General features: G+C 33.7%; 1 protein-coding gene across 1 annotated transcript; it reads right to left on the minus strand.

Moving 5' to 3' along the window:
* On the minus strand, window positions 1–26,785 carry LOC129757356 (protein lin-28 homolog). The gene is made up of 4 exons (XM_055754558.1): window positions 26,271–26,785; window positions 4,591–4,700; window positions 4,344–4,516; window positions 1–910 (listed from the first exon to the last, which is right to left on the minus strand). Exons 1-4 carry the CDS (start codon window positions 26,365–26,367, stop codon window positions 757–759), a joined length of 534 nt encoding a protein of 177 aa, XP_055610533.1. The 5' UTR covers window positions 26,368–26,785; the 3' UTR covers window positions 1–756.

A 26,785-nucleotide genomic window follows, 5' to 3' on the forward strand; every position in this document is an offset into this window, starting at 1 on the left:
ATTACATACGTTTATTTTCTCAAAACTTTAGCTAAACTTCCTACACTTTTAATTTATTGTAAATTGTTATTATAAATTTAGAATGTAGGTACCTCCTAGCAACTTTGTTTTAGTTCACTTCACCTGTTTGTAAAACTGTTCTTAAAGATATGAATGTTCAGCTGTTGCTCTTAAATTGTTTTATGAATATAGTTTATCTTTCGGTTTGCCGAAAAAAAGCATTAGTCTATTACTAATTTATGTAATGTTGTTGTAAAAATTCTCTCCAAAAATTGCACAAACTATATTTACACAAGCATTCAACCCGTCTTATGTTCGCTTCTGAGGACAATCAGTATCTGAATTCCTTGAAACGCTTTGTTTGATTATAAATACTAAACTTATAGACTCGAAATTTTCGTTACAAGGACACTCTAAACCTATACGTATATGCTTAAGAACTCATCTGGTGGTATTCGACCAACTGCCAATAGGGCGGCTGTTTATTTTTGACAGATAAATGAAAGTTTTTGTTTGTGGATCATAACAAACCGTTTAAAGTAATTGATTTTTAAATAATGTTTGCTGGTGATTCAGGTAGTCACGTCGCAGGAATATTTGTACTGTAAAGTTGCATGATTTATGTTTTCAGTGTAAACTATCTAGCGAAGACTTAAACCGGCGGTATAATTTTTATCCCGAATTTGATTTTACTGCCACCTGGTAACGATTTTTTTCTGGCGCGCCTCTAGTGGCGAGTAGAAAAACTACTTGCATCTACTCTGGTGGCAAATTTGTTGTTGGAGGAGGCTTATGAGGACAGGCCGCTACCAGATGATCTTCTCCTTTGCAATGATGGCATCGCTTGGGCAAAGGACCCTGGGAACACATTTGGGCTATGTGGTTGGCAAATTCTCCACAGTTGTAGCATCTGGAAAAATACGAGAATCAAGAGGGAGGGTTACGAATAACTGTTGTAAATCGTTGAAAGATTTTGAACGTAAAGTTTTTTTTCAAAATTTTTATGATATACTAGCAGACCCAATAAACTTCGTCTCACCATGTTCAACTTGGCGTCTATTTTCCATTTTTCCTAGTTTTCTTTACATTTCCTTTTTTCCCTCCCTTAGTTCTATCAAAATTAAACCTAAGAATTTCAACTCAACGGGTCTTTTAAAATCCAATTTTTGTAACTTGTTCCCTAAATAACTGTATGTTGATAATATGTATGTTTCATTTGCTGTACATAATCCATTTGGTAGATTTATTCCGTTTTGTTCGAGTTCACATTAAGGTTTAAACCGAAATAAAAAGTTTCTCATTCATTGGAATATATTGCTTATGAACCTTTTTTAAAATAGAATTTTGAATATCGGGACAATTTTTGGAGTATTTGCCGAACATTTTACCTAACGCAGCGCTTTCAGCTCCCAATTAGCTTTGGATGGTGTATTTTTTAGAACTGTAGAAATGAAACACATAAGAAAAGATTTTTTTCTAACCATTTTCAAACAGCTTTTTATTCACCATCCTCATGCTTCGAAGCAGTTTGAATTAAAATCCATCTTTTCACCAAAATCATTTCCAAAAAGTTTCGCCTGATACTTAAGTTATAGACTTTACAAATTTCAACTTAAAATGTTCCCAAACAGCACTTGTCATGGCATTAAATCTAACGATTTTGTATACTGCAAATTCCTTTTTTTTATTCGTGCAAAAAATGCAAATTAATTCCTTTGAACTTTAACCCAATGAATCAACGAAACGTTTGATTTTGAAAAGAGGAAACATATGTTTAGATATATTCACCCATTATTTTAAAGATTCTAATTGAAGCATTGGGATGTTCTGATTTAAAAATTTCTTTAACATTGTTGGTGGTGATCTGTGATTTCATTTAGGATTATGTAATATTTTTAAAATTTAATAAAATTCAATTGAAAAGCAGATTTCTTAAAATTTAATAGATCGAAATGAAATAATCTGTTTAGGCTTCGATGGTTTCGTGAGTTCATTTCAAAAATGAAACAACTTTCATTTTTTCTGAAAAAAATTATGTTTTCAAAAAAAATATTAGTTATGTTGATAAAAAGAAATATCGAAGTAAACATTTGACCCATTTATTGGGGCAAGTGAAAACACATATGTCTTTTTAGATGCGTCAGTGAAAAGACTTTATAATGAATTATATACTTGTTCTTGTTTGTCTGTTTCATTTACTTTCATAGATATATCCTAAGTTTTTCTCCGGAATAAATTAATGCTTGTTACTTCAATTTCACTGAATGCTGTTCAACCAAAAGACCTTGATTTACAAAGACCTTTATAATAATTTTGAATACCCAATTCAGATTCAACACTCGGGATATCTTTCGGGCCATTTTGGAGATAAAATTCTTGAATTGAAGATGTTTCATTGCTAAATGGTGCGTTTTCGCTTTTTCCACCTCAGAAATTACAGGAATTTTTATTACTTTTAACACTTTCAGGGCATTTTAAAAGTTTATCATAAAAATCTGCTGCCCCTGGAATATCAATCACAAAAAAAACTTTTCAACAAAATTGTGAATCAAAAGTCTCTTTGTAGCCAAAATAAGTTAAACAAAAACATACTATCCATGTTAAATTCGTATTTGAACTGTGTGTAAACAAACAGTAAACGTGTTAACAGTTTTTTGATGAATGATTAAAAAAAAAGAGTTGAGTTTATTTAATCAGACAGTTTTTTTGGGCCCATCAATTTTTAAATGAAGAAATAATGTATACATTTTTTTGTAAAAGTTGAAAGTTTGTACTTGCTCTAGTTTACTTTCTTATTTGAAAATTCTTCCGAAAAATGCATATCCTAACTTTTTGTTATTGAAAAGTAGATTATTTTATTGACAACTTCAACTTACGTTTGCAGAAAATCATTAAGTTCATTCGGCCTTTAAACACTTCAATCCTATCTAATCTATTTCAAAGAACAGACTCTCGTTCAGTTAATGTGTTCAGCGTTCTAGGCGTATTGGATTATACGAAATTGAATGTAAAGCTTCCCAATTTCTTATTTTCAAACGTTCGCAAAGTGTCATTATTTCTCATTTATCATTACCAAGTTCAGATTTTTTGGACATCAATTTACTACTTAAATTAACACGAATTAAAAATGGTATTAATATTTGAAATCGTTTATATGGTTTTGATTCGATCGAAAGAATATCAATCCGTGTCGCATCTACGCGTCATTTATTTCCACTTGCTGTGTACAATTAAGCAAGAAAAAACATATCTAGGTTGCATATCGCCACCACGTGCATAAGAAATATAGGTAGGTACTTGGTTGAGAAACAGGCGCATAATTTTTAAATTTTTCCAGCATTAATGAACAGTATGCTTTGGTTACTATTATCTTGCAACGACGTTTGCTAGCGACGCCTCGCCCATGGAGCCGAAAAACAAACCCCTCAAAGAAAAGAAAATTTATAAAAATGGATGCCTGACTTTTCAATTTCAGATTTTGGCAAAACAAAATTTATTTGTTTTATTCGATCGGCAAAATGTCAATCTGAGTCACATCTAGGCGTCATTCATAACCATGTGCTGAAGAAATGAGCAAGGAAAAATCACATCAAGGCTTCATATAGCCATCCCTTGCATTGAAAATATGCTTGGTTGAGATATACGCGCCAAAATATTCTCACTGATCAGTATGCTATGCCATGGTTACTATCCTCTCGCGACGTATGTTCGCGACGCCTCGACCATGGAGACGAAAAACAAACCGCCCGGCCGGCGCCCAAAGGAAAAAAAAATTCGAAAAAATGGAAGCCTTGACTTTTATTTTATTCAAATTATTAAAAATTTAATTAATACGGACAATTGATGCGACTTTGTGTTGTTTTTATTCGATATAAACCGATTCGCATGCCTACAGAATATTCTAAAAATAATTTCATTCGAATCGTTTGGGTAATTTCGGAGGAGTAGTACTACAAACACCGTTACAAGAGAATTTTATATAATAGAGATTATTATATATCCTTAACCTGAACTATAGTTTATAACTGACAGGCTCACGGACTCCTAACAATAAACATTAAACATATAAGAGAAACGAAATTAAAGGTTTTTTTTTTAAATACTAGAGATAGTATGTATAAAATTAGTGCTTTGGAACATTTTCGAGATTTTTTTTCGGGATTTTCTGTTAATTAATCTCTTATCGGACATTCGGTTTGATAAAAAGGTACTGTCAAATTTCACAGTTCAGTTGCTAATTTGGTATCAATTACAGAGATATAAATTTAAGAACACTTATATAAAAATTAAATTAACAAATGCAGAAAAAATAAAAATATATACAACGTAAAATTCAATCATACCTCATTTTCCGGAATTTCCGCTTGGTTCGAGGCCTAAACTCGCTACCTTTGCACTGGGTCTGGGACGGTCCGTAAACTTTGGTCGCCTCGTACCCTTTGTCCGTGAGCTTGCTTTCGAATTCAACTGGCTCATTTTGTCCCAACGATCGAAATCCATCCATCTGAAGGACACTCTAAAATTAGCAGGAAATAAAAAAAAAGTTTGACGAAAATTGGTTCTGGTTTTCTTTCTAGCCAAACGCCAAACCTGATGAACAAACACATCCTGGCCACCGTCTTCCGGAGTGATGAATCCCCATCCCTTGATGACGTTGAACCATTTGCAGTGCCCTCGGCGAGGTCCTTGAGTCCTTCCATCTAGCAAAAAAAAACGAAACAAGAAAATATCAAAGCAAAAATTAGCCATACATTCATCAAGACTTCCCGAGAGGGGTCAAAACTATCGGATTAACGTCAGGGCAAGCAAAAGAAATTGTGAAAACATTGATTGAAGACTCGAGATAAAAGTGACACCCATTCTTCAATTTCGCGACCATGTAACCGATTTTCGGGGCATTTCCTAAGGATCACTTACCGAGTAGGATATGCGCGCAAAAATTTTGACACACAAGAAGGGGAATAGTTTAACTTCTTGTTCGATGGGGACGGACTGAGGGGAAGGAATTATGATTTGAAACCGATCCCGTACCTGTTTAACGGTCTTGAATACGAAATATGACAGGCAGATGCAAATCTGTTTAGGAAAAATATCGAGGAAAATGATAACTGAAGAAATCTCCTGTTAACACAGCTCTTACAAATTTCAAAATAAATAAATTAAATCATATCCACTACAAATGGTCTGGGATCTAACATTGCACCAACTTTCTCAAATGTTTTGGAAGCGAATGAATTGTTTTAAAAAAGTTTTTTTTATATCTTTGTTCTCTTAAAGTTCAACTTTAATACTGGTTCTAAAATATTGCTGAAGTTCTTTGTAAAAGTTCACAAGTTTTGTTTTCAAGTATCTACAAGGAATCAAAATAACTTCATTACAATTGCTTGTGACTCATTGCTTGTTTCGTTTGAAATTTATAGGTTTTGATATATTTCTGATGTCATTACGCATAAAGCACCAATTAGAATAATTGTTGGACTTGTTCAAATAACTTTTATATTTTGACGTAGAATTACGTCTTACGGCAACACTATAGGGGGGTAAATTGAAATCCGCGAACGGATTTCGCGTCACGAAAAACGCCTCTTTCAGAGACATCTTTCTTAAAAGACATACCAAGGCTGCTTAACGTTGATTGGCTATTCGAAAATGAAAAAAAAACTTGGACGCCCCGCCCCTTGATGATTTTTGGTTTTTCCAGCCAACGAAAGTTATAAAAGAAGGAGTCGACTGACGGTTTGTTTCATTCGTTAAGAGAAACTCAAACTTGACACAAGCAGTAGCAGAGATGCTCAACAGCGCGCCGGAAAAAATTGTGACAGCTGAGATATCACACACACACACACACACACACACACACACACACACACACACACACACACACACACACACACACACACACACACACACACACACACACACACACACACACACACACACACACAAACACACACACACACACACACACAAACACACACACACACACACACACACACACACACACACACACACACACACACACACACACACACACACACACTACACACTACACGCACACACACACACACACACACACACACACACACACACACACACACACACACACACACACACACACACACACACACACACACACACACACACACACACACACACACACTACACACGCGCACACACACACACACACACACACACACCATCGCACATCACGACCTACCCATCGCACATTACCACCTACCCATCGCACACCACCCCACACCCATCCAAAACCGCCCACTCAACGCACACGACTATCAAAAATTCAAAAAGATCAAAAACAACTCTTTGAAAGTTTATGGCCCTGTAAAGGACCGTTCATAATTGTATGATGGAATGAAATCATGGTTAATCTAACGCTTTCTCTGGAACCCTAGGTAAAATCAACATTTTAAGTTAGTGATTGCAATGTGATCTGAAGGGAAATGAAAACATAATACTGATTCCAACGAGACGCATGAGGCTAAACAGTTCGAGAGCTTTTGCACTGAGTCAAGCGTTTAGATCAAAGCAGTCATTGAAAGCTATTCTCGCAAGCGTTTTATACAAAGCTCGTGTGTTGATAACATTATTTGCATAACTGCCGGGCGCAATCATTTCGACGACATCGGCTTTGTTTCTGCTTATACTTATATTTAATTCGCCTTTTGTTATGCAGTTGAACAAGCTGCATACTATCTATATGGGTCGTTTTAGACCATTAATAGGTATTAAAACGACAATTTAGGGAAGACTGACTTTTCTTGAAGATTGTTTCCTTTAAATTCTAGAATGCTAATTTAAGACGAAAAACACATTGACACAAGACAGGCTGTCGTAATTCTACGTGAACTTATCGGTCGTTTCTTATATACAACCTCTGTAACTTTTTTTTTCTGTCAAAACTATTTTTTAAGAAAAAGCATAAGATTTCTTCAAACATTAGGGGTAAATATACTACAGAAAAATCTGCTAGCTGAAATCATAAACATTAATGTGTGGATAGATGAAATTTCGAAATAAACAAAAGCGTGATACAAAACAACCATATTCCAGCGTATGGAAACAAGGTGAATCTTTGATTGCATTTTGATGCGTTTTGGCCCAGACTGGTAACTGAATCAAAAAAAAAAATTATCACAATAAAATTAGGTGATTGTCCGAAAAATATTTTTACACCAACAGTGTTGGTGTAATTATAAAAGCAATCTGTCATAGTGGGTAAAGTTTTTTACGGCATCAAAAAATTAAAAAAAAAATACATCTTTTGTTCAGTTTTTTTTTTTAAAGTTTGTATGAGAATCAATAACTAAAAATAAAACTATTTCACGATCATCATTTTGTTTTCATAAAATAAGGGATTTTTTCATACGTTATATTGTTGATTCTTTCTCATATTAACCCCAATTTTTTGACTGAAAAAGTTTTATCGCAGAAAAGTTTTATGGCCGAGAAATTTGTTTTAATATATTTTTCCGTAATTGCATAACTATAGGCGCTTAAGAACTTAATTTTTAGTATTTTTTCGATTACAATTTTAACACACTTCAGAAAAAAATTTCTTCAATTTGGTAGCTTGATCAAGTTGACTTTTTTTTGACTTTATTTTTAATCATTTGTAAATTTTTGTTGAAATTGATACAAATAAGTGAGACATTTTGACTTATTTAAAAGGTAAACTCTGTACAATTGAACACTGTGCACATTTTTAGTCGATTTTTTTTTCTAAATTTATGATAAATTGAATGATTATAAATCTTTTATTTAACTGTACATTTAATTTTAAGATTTAAAACACATGGATCAAAAATTTCCGAGGCTATCCAAATGATATTTTTTATTATTTTAATAAGATCTATTCCCTGCTTTTCATGTTTTTGAGCTTTTCTTAGCGGTATCTTCTGACAACTGTTTTTTAACCAGCTGCCAATAGTATAAATTGTTGGATTTTCATGGTTGGAAATAATCTTTGCAAAAAGTAGGTGAAAATATTGATTTTCTTTGAATTTATGCCAGTTTTTTTAAAAAAACCTTTCTATAGGCAGGGTTGAGTTTTTGAAAGTTATATTAAATTATCAAGTGTGTCGATAAAGCTGATACTTGCTATTACTTTTTGTTGTTATTTAATTCCTGTCTTAATAGAACCATTCATTACTTTAGAAAAAATTAAAATGAAGTCTGAGATAAACTGTTCCAGAACCGAAACGGGATTTGAAACTTGTTCCGTATTAAAAAAAAAAACTGTTAAAAAATCTGATCGCCTCATTCCGGCGTTGGGTCACGCCATTTGATAGAGCTTTTTGATGATTTTGGTTATTTTTGGGCAGACTTGTGCTAACGTGAGAACTAAACTACACGATTAACACACGACGTATAGGACACGACACTGAACGTACTTACGAACCGAAAAATGGATTCAAAATTATGTACCCTAAACTGGGGAAACTTTGATCACCGGAGTAATTTTGATCAACATGAAATTTTTGCAGATAATCATCGTTAACTAAGTCTGAAGTTAAAATATCTGAAAACTGTTTTCTACGTTTTAAAGCCTATAAATTCAGTTTCAAATAAGCTAAATTTGGTTTGTAGTTGGAGATTTTTTATATTTCTTAAAATGTAGCTTTAAAGTTTTAAAATATCTGTTTTTCGAAGACTCACAAACAAACACCTCTTCTGATAAAATGGAAGATACGAAAAATATTTCAACAAATATTTGAGACCCCTCCCTCTTTCCAGTAGAAAGAGGGAGTGGGCCTCTTTCATATTTTTTTACACAACTTAAAAACTAATAAAGCAAATGAAACCAAATTTGGCATGGATGGGTATTTGGGAACGTGACATGATCTAATGATTGTTTGAGACTGCTTTCTTCTCCAAGCGCATAGTGGTTGAAATCCCCAAAAAGCCGGAAAAAAGTCCATTTTTAAAGTCAGCGACAATCAAATTTTTTATGTTGGAATCGAATCTCCAATATTCTAGGAACGTTAAGATGTATTTACATATTTTCTAGGACCTTTTATACACATTCTATGAAACAAACATGAACGACAACTTTAACACAAGAATTAAAAATAGGATTTTTTACTCTCAGTGCAAAACAACTTAAAAAAGCATATAAATCTTTAAATATTTATAAATGTTCATACCGAAGTGATGGATTATAATCTTATTCACAGTTTGGAGATAAAATAAATTCCGTAATATCATGAACTAACAAAGTTTCGCTTGATTGAGAATCCAAAATTAGATGATAAAAATCTTTCGATTTACTCTATTTATTTTTCAGAAGCAAAAATAAAGCTTGCGCCGCCGATCGCCGTGGTAAATTATACACCGTTGGATAGGTGAAAGTCTCATCAAAAACATATCCTAAAATCAGCTGCTAGTTTTTGCTATATTTAGAATACGATGTCATTGAGTGGAACGCTGTTTTGTTTAAAAATGCAAATTTTAATGTATTTATACAGAGTAAAACGAGCATTCCCAGCCAACATGAAATCGTAAAAGAAATCATCGTCGAACTCGTATTTTGGTACATCTCATATCGGATTCGTAAATTTGTGCACTTAACATTCAACCATATCGTATATTAATCGTAGAAGATGTTAAAACTGAATGAAATACGATTTAATTACGATCTGTTGGATGAAGTCGTATTTAGTTAAACCGATGTCAAATGAAATCTCATATCTATCGCATAAGATTCTTAAGACGCATTTTATTCAAACATAAATTACTCTCGTATCGAAATCGTAATTGTCTACAGACAGAATCGTAAAGAACCACACATAAGCATCATTCATTATCACTTTTGCGCACTGCTAACCAGCATCGCATAAAGGTCAATGCGACTCAATTATGTGTCGTATTTATTAAAGGGTTAGTGTGTATAAAATAGTAAGTAGCATAAACTTTGCTGGCCAGCGGCTATAAAGGTAAGTGGCACATTGTGACTGTCCTGTCAGAGCATGACCGACAATCCACAAAAAAGCAAAACACAATATTTTCTGAACATTCATTTTCTTCCCCCCACGCATCTAGGTTTAAACATCAAGAACCACGTCCAGCGATGCTGATCCGGTCAACAAACCGGGCTTTTTCTATAACTGTCAGCAGCAGAAACAAGTGTGGGTCCATGTTGGTCAACGAGGTGAAGGCCTTATCCGTTTATAAATAACGATTTTTTTCTTAATCTTAAAGCGTAAGTGTATGGAAATCCCTAATTTCAAACGATCAAACAACTATCCTTTTTTTTCATTTCAGATTGTAACAGTTACAACCTTGACTTTATTTACCAATGAGGCCGGAGGTAGGAAAATTAATGTGTGGCTCAAAATGACTTTATTACAAATTTAATCCAACCAAAATTCCATTTGAGACCACCAAAGCTCTACACAATGCAGCCTTTAACAAGTTCCTCGACCAGCGCTTCTTAACCCACTACTTTATCAACCAGGGTATAGAAAGACATTTCACGATTTTGCGTTCGGAATCCAGCTTCAGACTAATTACCAAAATCGTTCTAAAATTTGTAAGAAAACGCATTACTGGATAATTTAAACTAAATATGTATGAATATATGTTTTAAATTTCATATCACCTCTGGATTTAACTAGAATTTTATTTTTCAGTACGAAGAGAGACAATTTATAATTATGTTCTGGGCCCGGCTGACTTGAAAAAAAAATCTACAATTTACTTCAATTTAAGGTATCCATCTTCGAGCAAATTTCAAAAAACATCCCTACTACACAAAGAAAACCAAGTAAGGGTTACTTGGAAGAGTGTACCGGTATGCAACATCTTAAAGCTGGAAATTATATGAACATTGTTAATTCCGAAATTAATTTTTACGGCCTTATCGGTGAATGTTATGTTCTCATAGTGAGAACATTTCAAGAATTGAAAATTTTAGATGGATAGAAGAAGATTAGAAGAAAATTATAGGTGTTGAAATGAGCGGGTAGAAATTTTTAAGAAGCATTTTCACCACATACTTAACTTTTGTTCAATCACGGATCAACTATTTTGAAATGTTAGAATCGGACAGGGTTGAGTCTAACACAACACAATAGTTGATCTTGCGTGATTCGCACCGCGAAACTTGCAGTGCGAACGAACAAAAGGAAAGCATGTGGTCGCTCTGAAAAGCTCCCGTAAACGGTGTTGTTAATTGTTAATTCCTTTTTTATATTCCAGCGACGTGATAATGGGCTGAAATAGGTGATCGAGGAGGCCAATGTCGCATTATAAGTGAGGGTTATAGCAGCTGCTAGGAAAATTCCTTGAGTTACCAGAAAACATCAAATTTAATGTTGGGACATTTCATCCTGGTACGATCTGACTCATCAGAAATTGTATGATGTGTAAGTTCTTCTGGAAGCTTCACAAATTAGGTTCATACTAATTTATTTATCTTTCTCTATTTGATTGCATATGGACGCATATCTACTACTTTTAGTAGGTGATGTTGGCCAACTTTTGTTATAATTTAAGTCAAATTTGTCTAAATTAAGAAAAAAAAACAGCAATGTGATATTAATATTTATAAGAACAATCCATTGTAAATTAAACATACAAATAAACGTATTGAAATGCAAATCCATTTTTAATTTCATTTTCAGAATCGTATTTTAATCACAAAAATTCACATAACATGCTACATACTGAAGCACGCAAAATCGCTTTACGGTTCAAATCGTATAACATTAAAACAAACCTCGTATAAAGTGTGGTCTAAATCACCAAACGATCGTAAAATTGCCTCACATCGTAAAAGAGTGTAATACATCTCCTATAGAATGCGACTTAAGTTGTCAATCGATGTTAAAATCTCTGAACATCGTATAAGACTGCAACACATCTCGCATAAAGGGTGACATAAATCGACATTCCATCGTCAGATTGCTTCGAGTCATACAAGAGTACAAAACATCTCGCATAAAGGGTGACTTAAATCGCCAATCCATCGACAGATTGCTTCAAGTCGTATAAGAGTTCGACACACCTCGCATAAAGGGTGACTTAGATCGCCAATTCATCGTCAGATTGCTTCAAGGCGTACAAGAGTTCAACACAAATCGCATTAAGGGTGACTTAAATCGTCAATTTATCATCATATCGCTTCAAGTCGTAAAAGGGTAAAACACACATCGCATAAAGTGTGGATGGATCTGTCAATCCTCCCATCATCGTAAATGTGCATGAATCGAATCCTTTAATGTAACGTACAAAACGACGCCAATGCAACATAAAGTACCAAATTATTTCTAACATCGTAAATGACATCACATATGATGTTGTCGATGTCGTAAACCAGAAAATAACGAAAACATGTACGTATATTGCCTCCACTTTTGGTAGGTATATGCTTTTTTCTAACGTCATGTACGATGATTTATGTCGACATAGACGTACGTATATCTTTTGATATACCTACCAAATTGTTGGCTGGGTTGTTTGCTTCGATACATATGCAAATTCACCCTAAACATTAGTTTCAATGTTTATCTAACCAACCTACAGGAAGTTAGGAGCCCATACTTAATTTTAACAAAAATATTTATAATTAATTGAAAAATATTCAATTTCCCAGTATAAAGCTCAAACCCCGTTTTAGCAATTATTGAAAAAAAATAGCAAACTTTGAAAAAAAATTTAATTCATAATTTTTTTCAATTTTCTGCCTATAATCTTCAACAAAATAGCTTTTTAATAATTTTTTCCCACTTTTTTTGATTTTGAACCACTGTGAAGCAGGGAGAAGGAAAGAGGGAGGGGAGTTTCATATAATTTTCACTGCATAACTCAAGAACAACAACAGCAAATGGAACGATATTTAGGTACGAGAAATGCTTCAATGAATATTTGGTATAACTCGCTTCTCTCAAGCGGTGGATGAAAAGGGGGAGGAGAGGTCTTCCTTGCAATTTTCAGTATAACTGGAGAGTTGACCGAGCAAATTGAACCATACTTGGCATGTGAGGGTATTTGGATACGAGAAATGTTTCTATGATAAATTGAAGCCCTGCCTTTTTTCAGCGGAAAGATATAAAAAGTGAAAGGGAGGCTTCCAAACAATTTTTTTGCATAACTAGAAAATTAATTGAGCAAATGAAACCAAATTTGGCATAAAAAAGTATCTGAATACGAAAAATACTTTTTCTATGTGAAACAACTCCTTTCTTGCTGTGAGATGATAGAATTCGGAATATAGGAAGGGAAGAGGAGGCTTACATTTAACTTTTTTTTTTACAAAATCCGAGAAATAGACAAAACTTAACATGGAAAATCATTTTGGTATGATTATATGATTATCCTTTCAGTAAGTAGGCACATAGGAGGAGGGAGGTGAGCCCAATACAATTTTGTTAGCATAAGTTCTCAATTTATGCTAACGAAGCCAATAAATGGAAACAAATATGGCAAAGAAAGGTACTTGGTTACGAGATAAGTTTCTACGATTGTTGTAGACCCTTACGTTTTACTGTGTAGAGAGGGGAAGAAAGGAGGAGGATACATATACATTTTATTGTAAAGCTTGAAAACTTATCAACCAATGGAACTATATTTCATAAAAGAGGATTTTTGGGAACGAAAAAAACTGGGTGTGATTATTAAAGATCACGACCTCCATTCAGCAGGGGGTGAAGGGAAGGACAGATGAGGAGGCTCTCTTATCAGTTTTTTAGCATAAATCCAGAACATATCAAGCAAAAACAACCATATTTTATAGGTTAGATTGTTTGCGTACACTCTCCAGACAGATTAAAATTATCAGATCTTTAACACAAATTTATAGAGCATGATTCAGAATATTAGTTAAAGTTATCTTTGTGTTTTAATTCGAAACTCCAGCTGCAGCTCTCATTTTATAGCGGTTTCTTATAAATTATGTTATAATTTGATTTAGTAAAAATGCCAATAAAACAAGAAAAATTTGAATAATTTTTGAAAATATCATTTGATTTTGTAAGGTGTAGCAAAGCACACAGGGTCAGCTAGTTATATGATATTTTTTGGATATTTACAAAAACGGACAATTTCTATAAGAAAGCCTGTACAGAACAAATGGCTAAAACCCCTATCAAATGGTTAAGTTTCAATAAAAAAAAGAACATAGTTACAGTGGAATTACCTAGGAAATTGCATAATTGTATTTTTTTCCCTTTCTGTGAGGCGAAAAAATATTGAGAAATTTTAATAATTTTTGCCCTTAAATGTATGCAGCAATATTATCCATCTTTTGAGTATCTTGTTTTTAAGAGAAAACGTTAAAAAAATCACTTAAGTCCAAACAAAACATTACGGTTATTAATGTTTTAAGCCATTTGTGCTAATTGGCATCAATACAATAATTTTGAAGATACGAGAGATACGTTAAAATCATATAGTGATCAAAGCTATCCCGGAACATGAAATCTGGTTTTGTAACAAACTTTTAGTTATAGCCACTAAAATGTCGTTTGAATATTCTGCTTTCAATGAACATTAGACTGCCCCAAATTTGTATGAGAAATTCCAAGCTTGTGAAATGTTATGCGCTGCAGGCTTAAATTGATCCTAGGCCTAGTACAAGGTCTCATGCCAAATTTGGGCCAGATCGCCAACGAGCCTAAAGTTTGTATGGGATTTTGAGACATTTTGTTCGGGAAGAATATGAAAGTCCAGTTTTTTATGCATAACTTTTTCCCCTTTGACCGATTTCATTTAAAATGGTTTTTCGTAAAGCCAAAACTATGACAAATATTTCATCCGAAGACTGCATTTCTATTTGACTTATTATAAAAAAGTTATTAAACTTCAAAAATGGGGTAACTTTTTTCAGGGTGATATTCATCACTGTTAATGCTGAATCAAAATGTTATAAGCAGTGTCTCTCATTAATAGTGATGAATATCACCCTTAAAAAAGATAACTATTTTTTGAAGCTTAATAACTTTTGTGTATTAACTTGAATCTAAATGCAGTCTTCGGATGAAATATTTGTCATAGTTAAGGCTTGGAGAGAAAACCGTATATAAAATAAATCGTTCGAAGGAGACAAAAGTTATTAATGAAAAACTGGATTTTCTTGTTCCTCTTGAACAAAATGTCCCAAAATCCCATACAAACTTTAGGCTCGTTGAGCGACCCCTTCCCGTGATTCGATCTAGCCCAAATCTGGCATGAGACCTTGTACTAGGCCTAGGATCAATTCATGGCTGCAGCGCATAACTTTTTCAAATGACGGGTCATTTGGGGCACTCTAATGAACATGCTTATTAGTTCTTACCTTAATAAGTATTTTAATTTTTTTTAGTGTTACAAAAAAGCAACCCCTTCCAAAAATTCGAAAATGAATTAAAAACGTGATCAATGTTCTTCTAGTTTACGATAGTACAAATAATAGAGATATTTCAACTTATAGAAAAAGTAGACTCTGTACAATTGAACACTGTACACATTTTCCAAATTAATGATAAATTTTCTCTAAAAAATCAAACAAGAATGATTAACACTATTATATGTGACTGTAAATTTTTATTTTAAGATTTAAAATAGATGGAACAAAGATTTTAGAGGCTACCAAATTGATAGCTTTCATTTTTTAAACAGACTAAAGTTGTTTTCGAGGTTCTTTTAGCGGCTGTTTTTCAAACAGCTGCCGGCTGCCAATAGTATGCATTGTTGAATTTACATGTTTTCAAATATTCTGGGCACAAAATAAGTGAAAATGATGAATTGCTTTGATTCTATGCCGATTTTATAAAACCCTTTCTAAAGGCAGGTTTGAATTTTTGTTAGTTAAATTAAATTATTGAGAGATTTGATAAATCCTTATGCTTGCTGCTAATTTTTAATGAAACTTAACATCGTTCTTGGAAATTGAACCATTCATTACTTCAGGATCAAATTAAAATAACGTCTGAGATAAACTTTTACAAGAATCGTAACGTGATTTGAAACTTGTTCCCTATTTTGAAAATTTATAATACAGCTAAAAAATCTTATTGACTCATTCCAGCGTTGCGTCACACTATTTAATAGAACTCTTTATGATTTTGATAATAGCTTAAAGGTCAGTTTTGGGCGGACTTGTGTCAACGTAAGAACTTCACTACATTATAAACACGAGACGTATTACAGGACACGAAACTTAACGTACTTACAAACGGAAAAAGGATTCAAAATTATCTTTTTTGTTCGACCGGTTTCAGGTTCGATGTTGCCCATCTGCAGGACGTTGTTTAGACAACGATTTAGTAAAGAAAATCCCACTTCAGCAACGCACGTATAAAATGCACATTCAACGTATAAATTGGACGCATGATGCATACAAAATATTCAAAACGAATAACTCGGAGCAGCTTAAATAGAAAGGCAATTTAAACTTAATCAGATAGTTTATTACATTATTGCCGTTTTTAGGACGTGATTCATATTTAAAAACATAGAGTTACACATTGCTCACGTTGGCTATCATTCGAAAAGGTTTTATTCAATTGAACGGATGAAGCTGAGAGGTTTATAAGGGAAGTGTTTTTCGAATAAGATTTGAAATTTTTCATGAATTAATGTGTTGCAACTTACACAGGGTTAAAGTAGTGAGTTGGTAAAAACTTTAATTTTTTGTTCTCAATTTGAATTTTGCAACTGTGAATTCTACTTCTATTATTTTGTTTTATTATAGTCACACACATTTGATTCACAAGAACATGTTTCATGCTTTTATCTATATATATAAAAAGCAAATTCTGTATGTTTGTTTGTTTGTTTGTCCTCTATAGACTCAGCCGTTTTAAGAGCTCGGAATCTGAAATTGGGCATGGATGCTCATTAGGACCAGGAAGGATGAAAAATGTTTTTCGGTGACCCCTTCTGAAGGGGGTCGTCCATACAAGACAAATATAGTTTTCGCGATATTGACTTTATTTTTCGTTGGATTGTGTTGAAAATTTGCTCATGAGTGTTTTGAAAGACAAGCAATCGATTTCAGGTGTCAAATTTTGTATGAAGGGTCAGCCAAAGGGGTCGTCTATAGTAACTGTTCGCTGTTTTTGCAATTTTGACGTTATTATACATCGGAATCAGATGAAAATTGGTACACGAGAGTTTTGAGGGACGAGCAATCGATTTGAGGTATCAAAATTTGTGTAAGGGGCCGGCAAAAGGGGTCGTCCACATTAACTATTCCCTGTTAATGCGATATTGTCGTTATTATACAACGGATTCAGATGAAAATTGGTGCACGAGAGTTTCGAGGGACGGGTAATCGATTTCACGTAATAAATTCAGTGTAAGGGGCCGGCAAAGGGGGTCGTCCATTAACCTTTCAATATTTCTGCAATATCGTCGTTATTATACATAGGATTGGGATGAAAATTTTCACTCGGTAGTTCTCAGGAACGGACAATCGATTTCAGATGTCAAATGTTTTGCCAGGGGTCGACGAAAGGGGTCGTCCATATAGATTTTTTTTTCACTGCTTTTAGTTATATTGACGTTGTTATGCGATAAATGGCTTTGAAAATTTGCACACGGGAGTTTTGAGGGAAGGGAAATCGATTTCAGATATCAAAGATTGTATGAGATACCACCGAAACGAGTTTAACTTTTCGGCAATAATTGCGTTGTTATGCAACGATCGAGTCGAAATTTATACATGGGGGCTTTTGGCACATTCAATTGATTCCTGATTTCAAATTTAGTAGCAAACGACAGAAAAAGTGATCGTCCAATATTTTTTCAATTCTTACTAAACAATGAATTCGAAAGTGCACCTGGAAAATGCTTGCCAATTGGCGTATTCATACAAACTGTTCATGACAAATTCCAAGTTTAAAGCGAAACGGAGTTCGTATGGCATCAGCTAGTGCTTGATATTTTAGTTTGTGGGGAAAGATATAATAAAAATTCGAAACGTTGGATGAAGAGCTCATAAAAAGTGTTTTAATTCTTGACCGAAAGACCGAAAGCCGAACATAACTAATATGTTTGAATTAAGAATTGCTGCTCGATTTTTTTTCATTTTCAAATCAAAATTCAGGTCCTACAGCTACAAGATTTACGTTTCTGATTGTTCAATCCAAAGATCGCTAACTATAACAGAAGGTTCCTATCATAATCGCAAACGAAGCGTTTCTTCTTTGCCGCCGCGTGATTGAGCTCGGGCAAAACCAAGCAAAAAAAAAATCTAGGCTAGTTTCCGTTTCAACTAAACAGGCAAGGTGAAAGCAGGACAAGATTTTTCCTTCCTGGATCCTAAATCAAAATCTTGATCATCAAAGGGGAAGACTGCGAGCATAAAGCCAGGCTGCAAAAGGAAAAAAAACCTTGGTAAAATCTGTACCGCGCAGAAAATCGGAGAATGCGTTACGCATATTGTCCATTCGGGATCTGAAATTAGACCACGCTTTGTACGCAATTCAGCCAACCAAGAACAAGAAGCTGACAAGAAAACGAAGCATTTATTAGGATTTTTTCCGAACCTGGCCCCGGCACAAGGGGAAATTTGAGAAGTTGACGACGACCGGTCACCTTTCGAATGATGGCTGTCCGTCCTTCTATCATATACATATTAAGCGTAGAGGGTTTCTACAACAACTATTATTTTCCGCCAGGTTTCTGGACAAGAAGGAAGACTTCATGGTTCTAATTTTGTTAATAAAGGATTATTCAAATCTGCTCAAGATCGCGAACGAAGGGACGCACTTTTTTCCTATTTTTGCCTCATCACAAAATCAAGGAAGTAGGTAACTGCTGCCAGCAAGCGACCTGATGCCAGTTTGTAACATTTCAACTTTGGGGATTTATGTTTCAAGAACGAACAAAACCCAAAGGAGGTCCTGGTTGACTAACCGAATGGTCAGTTGTGACGTTCGTTTGATTAATGTTATTGCAAGAATTTGGTTCCGCAAGGTTCTTTTATGGTTTTTATCATATCTCGTCGTACTTTACGGAATGACAAGAGTGGTAACCATTTCTTTTTGAATAGGATGTTTAGCTATTCGTCTTTGTTGTAATGAACTCCATACTTTAAATTTAGTATAACTAGTGTAGACGGGAAATAAGGATCAATTCAATTTTTTATGGTTTCATTCAATCTGAAGGTCCAAACCTTCGTTTTCCAAAATATGATATTCAAATGTACATATATTTGATTTTCCTTTTTTTTTTAATTAAAATCAAAAAATTAAGTCATTCAAGACAAAATTTAGCAAACATATTGCTATTGAAATTTTTAGCAAATGGATTAAGATTATTGTTATCCTTCAGAGGGAAATGACTACTTTATCTATAATTGCGTTAAAATTAGTAGATATAAACTAAATTTTAATTGTTTTGTGACAAATATGACATGGAAACACCGAAAACATTAGTATGCCATTACTCTATGGAAAGAATACTTTTGATACATTTTTGCATGAAAAGCACGACTATAAGTTTATAGTGAATAAAGTTGAAATCAGTTTTCGAAGATTGTGGTTCTCAGCAGTCACGGGAATTCCAGAAAAATTGGTAATACGGAATTTGGAAAAAAAGGATAGGAAATCTATTATAGATCAATCTGAACATTGGTTGTGGCAGTTCAAACCATTGTAACAATAAGTCGGACATCGTCCTGTAGATGGGCAACATCGAGCCCAAAACCAGTCGACAAAGAAGGTAATTTTGAATCCTTTTTCCGTTTGTAAGAACGTTAAGTGTCGTGTCCTGTAATACGTCGTGTGTTAATTGTGCATTATAACGAGCTGCAGAGATCTCTCATCTCTCAGGCAAAAACGCTCCTCTATTCCTATGGACATTTCGTTCCACATGGGATTGGTACCATCAACTGGGGCATCATGCAATAATTTTCAACTTCAATGGCTCCTAAACACTTAATGTCCACTGATCATCAAAGAGCGCCGTGTGCATCAAAAGTTTTAAGGTTAGTGAGACATCAAATTGACGTAATCAGGAAAATTGTTGGTTTTACCAGTTTTTTTTAATTTACCGATTTTTACCCTACAAAGAAAAAGGGGTAAGGCACAACAAACTTTGGTTTTGATGGAAAATCAGATGAAAACGTTCGAAAATTTATGGTGTTTATTAGACTTGTGATGTCATAACGCATAAAGCACCAATTTAAGTTATTTTTGGCTATGTTCGAATAAAATTTAATATTTTTTCTATAAAAATTGTTTTTAAAAGAAAAAGCACAAGGGTGCTGCATACATTTAGGGATGAAATTTAAATGAAAAAATGTAAATAGTGCTCGATTTTTTCAATTTTCCATGAGTATAATAAACTTTAAATAACTTGCTCACAGTGTGAAAAACTATATCATCATCATTTTGTTAAAGTAAAATGATAACCTAATTACGTTATATGAAAATCCAAAATTGAATAAATGATGTGATATACAAATGTTGCATGATGCTCCGTTTGACTAAGAACTAAACAAAAATAGCTTTTTTGAAACAACTGTATGTGTATAAAAACATAAAAATATAGGTGGTTCAAGAAGTGTGGCCCACGATTCCCCACAAGCTATGATTTGCAAATTGGTTGCGTTTGTGTGACTTATCTATGTTTCATCAAAAATTCCTTTTCCATGTGAAAGATCATGACAAAACTAAGATCATAAGCGTACGAGCATATTTTTGTTATGTACTTTAGGTTCTCCACCGATGCAATTAGCGGTTTTTTTTTATAAGTAAATTTTTCTAACTTTTTTTAACTTAATAAATAAAAGAAGCTTATGATGCGTATTTAAGTCAACAACATATAGAAATATATGCTCACGCAAAGCGACGACTATGATAGTTGGTTCGAGATTTTAATCACAACACACATCTGAGATATTAACACGTTCGTCGCCACGTCACCCATATATGGGTGACGGCTCTCTTAAGCAAGGTTGCCGCTCAGTTCTGCCACGCGTTGTAAATCTGAAGCTCTCTCGCTTTACTTTCATGCTCTGAGATTTTTTTTGGGCGACGAACGTGTTAAAAGTGGCCCACGTTTCCTCATGGCCCACTATACCCCACTCTCTCCTATTGCTTAAAATCTTCAACCGTTTTTTGGAGCTTTATTTAAGCTAGTGATTTTCAATGGTTTTTGAGGGCAAATTTCAAGTTTGTTTTTCAAAATGAACGTTTTAATAATGAACCTTTTTAGTCAAAACAAATGGATTTTTTCTTAACAATTTATAAAATTCAATTCAACATTTGAGTTAGGCACATAATGAGTATTAACTCAATTAAAGATATATTTCAGGTAAAAGAAAATGTTAAATTATTTCAATGAGAGAATAAAAATTGTAACAAACGGAAAGATAAAAAAATAACAATATCGCTACTGAAAATCTATATAACACCACATTTTTACGCTACTGAAAATCTTTATTACACCACATTACACCAGAATGAGAAGACTCTTTTTTTGTTCGAATTCAGCCTGAAATCTATGTTTTATCATTTTACGTCATGTTAATGAAGAAATTAAGCAGTTTGATAAAGTTTTAGCTCAAATGTCAAATTTCTTAGTACTAGCGGAAAAAAATCTTTTAAAACCTTGGCTTGTGATATAGCTCAGTTGGCAAGTCTGTTGTCTCCTGAGCCGATGTCCGCGAGTTCGAGCCCAAGAGCAAAAATCGAACACAGTTGTATCGGAAAAGTTTTTCAATAGCGATCCGCCAACTGTACCGTTGATGAAGTCGCGAATGTCGTAAAGATGGTAAAACGACTATAATCGAAACAAAAAAAATAATCTTTTAAAACCATTGGAAAACTATAAAATGCCTAAAATTAGGATAAAAAATCAGTTACCTATTCAAATAGGTAGTTCCTAAAGCATTATTTTTAACTTTTACTCAATAAATTTTAAGAAACAACTTTATTATCGACTTTGGTTGATATTTTTCGGCGAAAATTAAGTCAAGTCCAACCAATTTCTCTACGTTTCGGCTTACTATTTTGTTTTGGTCATCTTCAGAAAAACTGTATTTCATTTTTTTAAATAGGAGAAACTCGAGGAAAGAGTCATCCAAAATCTGCGAGCTGTCCACCTATCATATTCATGTATCGTCGAATAGATTCCTTCCCTGCTACTTCAAAGATCAAAGAAACACTTAAGTCTAAAAAGCTGTCAGAAGTTATAAATAATTTAAACATTAAATTGTTTTTCGAGACTTCTTCATTCGGAACCAACTACAGATAATCTAGAAAACATACCTTCTAAGTGAAAATAGGTTAACATTTGCGGCCAGGGGAACGTCAACAAAATACAGGTCGAATTTTCCCGAAACGGATACTTTGCGAACCGCTTGGGAGGTTAAAGCGGGGTTATTAAAAAAATATTGATTGCAGTTTTAAGTTTTCCGTTGGACACTATCATATTTGAGGCCCTTGGCGCCAAAGGGGTATAAAAATGCATAAAAGCTGATTTCGAGAAAAAAGCACTTGAACTTCGTTCCAGTAAATTCCATTGATAATGATGAGAATGATCTTCCAAAATAAAATGAAAGCATTTTACATCATTTTCACAAAAAAAAAACGTATATTAGACGTTAGGTGTGGCGTCATATGTTTTTTGATTTTTACACTCATAGCCATATGACTACTAACACATGCGATTATACCCCTTTCAAAAAAAAAAACGAACACACACATGAAGGATCTCAGTGAAACTTCATGTTTCTTTGCAGAGATCTAAATTCTACTTAAGACTAAAGCGTATATATTTCAAGGATATAATGGCTAGCATCTCCCCAACCCTTCGTGTCATGGTATTTTTATTTTTCCTTAAAAATCATTTTAAACGATTGAAAATGATGAATACATCAAGAAAAAATTTTAAATAAAATATGATTTTTCCATTTATCCATACATTAATTGTTGCAAATTTGTTACTTTATGAAACGAAGGGATAACTAACACCACCAACCCACAGAAAGAGTAGGGTAGGTGTTCCTAATTTGGCATGTGTACCTAATGTTAACATACCGTTCGATTTTAACTGTTTTTGACGTTATTTTTCACTTATCACAATTATAAAAAATGATAATGTAACGGATCATGTGAACTTTCATTTTACATACCAATTAGTTTTCTAACTTTAAAAATTGATGATAAAAGCTGAATTTGTCAACAGATTTTTTGATATTTTTCGTCGGATTTTTTTTCATCATGATTTAAGTATTAAGTATGTTAGAACTATGTTTTTTAAGTGTAAAAACTAAATAAAGCATATGTCCACAATTAGGAACACTATTTTCAATGTGTTCCTAATTATGGACATACTCAAAGTTTTCCAAACTATATCAAAGTCATAGAATTTATTTGAAATAAATTTAATTGATTTGATTGTGTTTTAACTTAATTTTTAACGATCTGTTAAAATAAACTGTTTTGAGCTAATAAAACATGATTTTTTTTTTAACTTCAGTGTATCTCAAAGCTAAAAATGTTAAAAAAATATTTTCGCCAGGTTGTAAAGAACGAACCCTTCGCAACAGAGAAGAAAACCATCAAGTTACAGAGAGCTTCTCAACGAGAACAGAATCGAAAGGAAAAATTTAAAAAAAAAAATCTAAATAAAATACGTTGTTTACCGTCATCTGGGGCATCATGCAAAACTTCACAACCTCATTGGCTTCTTAATACCTAATGTCCACAGATAATGCTACCGTTTGTACATCAAAAGTTTTAAGGTTAATGGGACATCAAATTAACGTAGTCAGAAAAATAATTCGTTCCACCATTTATTTTTGAATTTACACAATATGCGATTTTTACCGTACTAAGAAAAAGGGGTAAGTTGCAAAAACCTTTGTTTTAATTAAAAATAAAAAAAAAGTTTGAATAGTTATAGTTTATGACATATTTGTGATGTCATTACGGATAAAGCACGATCTGCAGTTATTTTTTATTTTGTTAGAATTAAAGTTTATATTTTTCCTGACAAAGATTTTTCTTCAAAGAAAGCATAAGGGTGCTGTATACATTCAGGGATAAAAAATACTACAATAAAAAATTACATCATATTCTGGCAGATAGAAACAAGATTTAAACTGTGAATCATTGATTAGTATGTCGATGCATTTTAGCCCAGACTGGTACCGGAATTTCAAGATTATTTATTTTAAAAAATTAAATGATTGTCCGAAAAATATTCATACACCAATAGTGTTGATATAGGATAATAAAATCCATATAAAGTTTGTAGCCAATCCGTCCCATTGTGTAAAGTTTTTTACGGCATCAAAAATGTAAAAATTTAGATTTTTCAAATTTTTCATGAGAATCAAAAACTTCAAAAAACTGTTTAACGATATGAGAAACTATGGCATCATCGTTTTGTTATCAATAAATGATAATTTTATTACATTGTATTAAGTTAAATGCGTGCTATGGTACACAAACGTTGCATCGAACCATGCTGTTGCATGATGCCCTGTTTGACTGTACTTATTTGTATCCATTACAATGAGTTTTCTTCTTCTTAAAACATAACAAATGTATCCATTAGAATAGTAAAAGATTGAATACATAAAATAAGCTCGACATCCACTACTTCCTTCAAAACTAGCGTAAAGGAATATTGTGTAGGATTAAAATAGTCCTTATTTCTCTATTCACATTCCAAAAACGTTGTAAAATTTTAAAAAGGTAAGTTTTGAGATTTTTCTCATTAAAGTATTAAAAACACATACTTATATGCAAAATCAGGAATAAATAGTGTAAAATTGGGTACGCTGATACATTTTTCCTCATATGTTAACAGTAGGAACAATTAGTGTCAAATTAGGAACATCGACACACTTTATAAAACATGAAATTTTTCGTAAATTAAGGCTTGAAATGTTTATTTTAAACCAAAACATAGTTTAGAAAAAAATTTGGAATCTGATTACCAAAAAATTGTACAACTAAGTATTAAAGATTCGGCGTAATAATATCATATCTAAAAACCTCTGACAAAATATAGTGAAATTAGGCTCACTTACCCTACTATGTATGCCGTGACCGAGACTCGATCTTATGACCTCTGTATTAGAAGATTTGAACTAGGCCACGGTCGGCGGCTTTGCTTTACTACCAAGAAAATTCAATTATACCCCTTTGCCAACAACAAACTTTTACATTCAGGAGTTATGATCTTGATGTTATGGTTAAGGAAACATATTTATTTATTTTGGTAACAGCCGTTTTATTGTTGTATAAATTTAAAAAACGTTACGAATTTTTTTTTTTTATTTTTTGGTTCCAATATAAATCTTGTTTGAGTTTGGTGGCAAAGGACTTGGAGGGACTGTGGAAACAAATGATTAAAAGTGCTGCACATACCCTTTTCCTCCAAACTGAATGTGGCTTTCGGTTAGTAGGGTTTTTTCACAAAGACGAAAACATGAGCAAATATTGCATAAAATTATGATTTAAATAGGACATGCTGTTTGACGGTCAAGGATTCGTTCTAGATGCTTATTTCAGGTTTATTTTTTTCATTTTGTCACTTATAACTCTTTGGCTCCAAGGGCCTAATTTGTAATAATTCAATTACAAGCAAAGTGTTTCCAACGTATAACTATCGATTTTAATCTTGAGCAGCTGATATTCATTTACGAACTAAGGGCAGTTTTTGTAATTCAAAATAAATCAAAACAGAATGAAAACGGTTGTCACTCTTTCCAATTGGATCGCGCCTCAAAAAACACTTGTTTTTACGACTATACTCTTTCGTTTGTTTTTTCATTTCCTCCCGGGGAATTCGTTGAACTGCAATCATTCATGACCCCTTGTGTTTGACTCGTGCTCAACTTGAAAAGATTGTTCGGCAGGCCATCCCAAGACGGCACCACGCCACTACTGACTGCAGGCTGCTTCAAGAAACTTTCAATCAGTCCTAAGGAAGGTATTTAGATACATTTCTACGTCTTCCCCTATGCGTGTGCGTCGTTGTCGTATTGTGTTTGCCTTTGTCTGACTTGATCTCTTCTCGGAGCACACACAAAATAGAGCCAATAATATGAATGGAAACAAAAACACAGAACTAGGGATGAAGGAGATATACCGAACTTATGGGTGCTTCCGAACGGAATGATTTTGATATACCTGCCAGGCACCTCTGCTGGCAGGGTCTCTGACCCTAATTGAGATACTCTTAACGAAGGTTGGCCCCGAACGAAAAAAAGGTCGTCTGCAAGATTTTGTTTTGTTTGCATATTTTTAGTAGTGTTTCCTTTTGCTTGGTCTTTAATAAATGGGAAAATATGAATGTTTCCCTACCTTCTAGTTGTAAGGTCCCACTGTCTAGTGGGATTTGATGTCCAACAAGAAATTCCTGATTTGAAATCATCGTTGTATCCTTTGGCATACAAAGCATGCACTTGCTACAATGTTTTTTGATTCACTTCCAAACTGTTATTGCTGCACGAATCATTAGCTCTCGTCGTAAAACCCGCTAGGAATGTGGCACTTTTAAAAACTATCTATTCCTTCTAAAATCCATCGGTCATAACAAGCTCAACAGCCAAAGAATCTCACAACAACGCAATTCGATCTTCACCTTCACTGAAGTCTTGTAAAACCCCACCATGCTTAGGCATGAATCATCGATTCGATCGATTTCGTGAGCAAAACAAATCACGCGGACATTCCTTCAACGACGAAGTTTATTATTCCAAAGCGCCAGAAACGAGAATCCGATCCCCGATCAATCAAAGCACCACCAAGAGCAGCCAAAGAGCCAGGAAAAGCCAAAACGAAGACCTACGCGCACACGACCCGTTTTCACGATTTCC

Source organism: Uranotaenia lowii, chromosome 3 (assembly GCF_029784155.1).
Source record: "Uranotaenia lowii strain MFRU-FL chromosome 3, ASM2978415v1, whole genome shotgun sequence".
NCBI classification, from domain to species: domain Eukaryota; kingdom Metazoa; phylum Arthropoda; class Insecta; order Diptera; family Culicidae; genus Uranotaenia; species Uranotaenia lowii.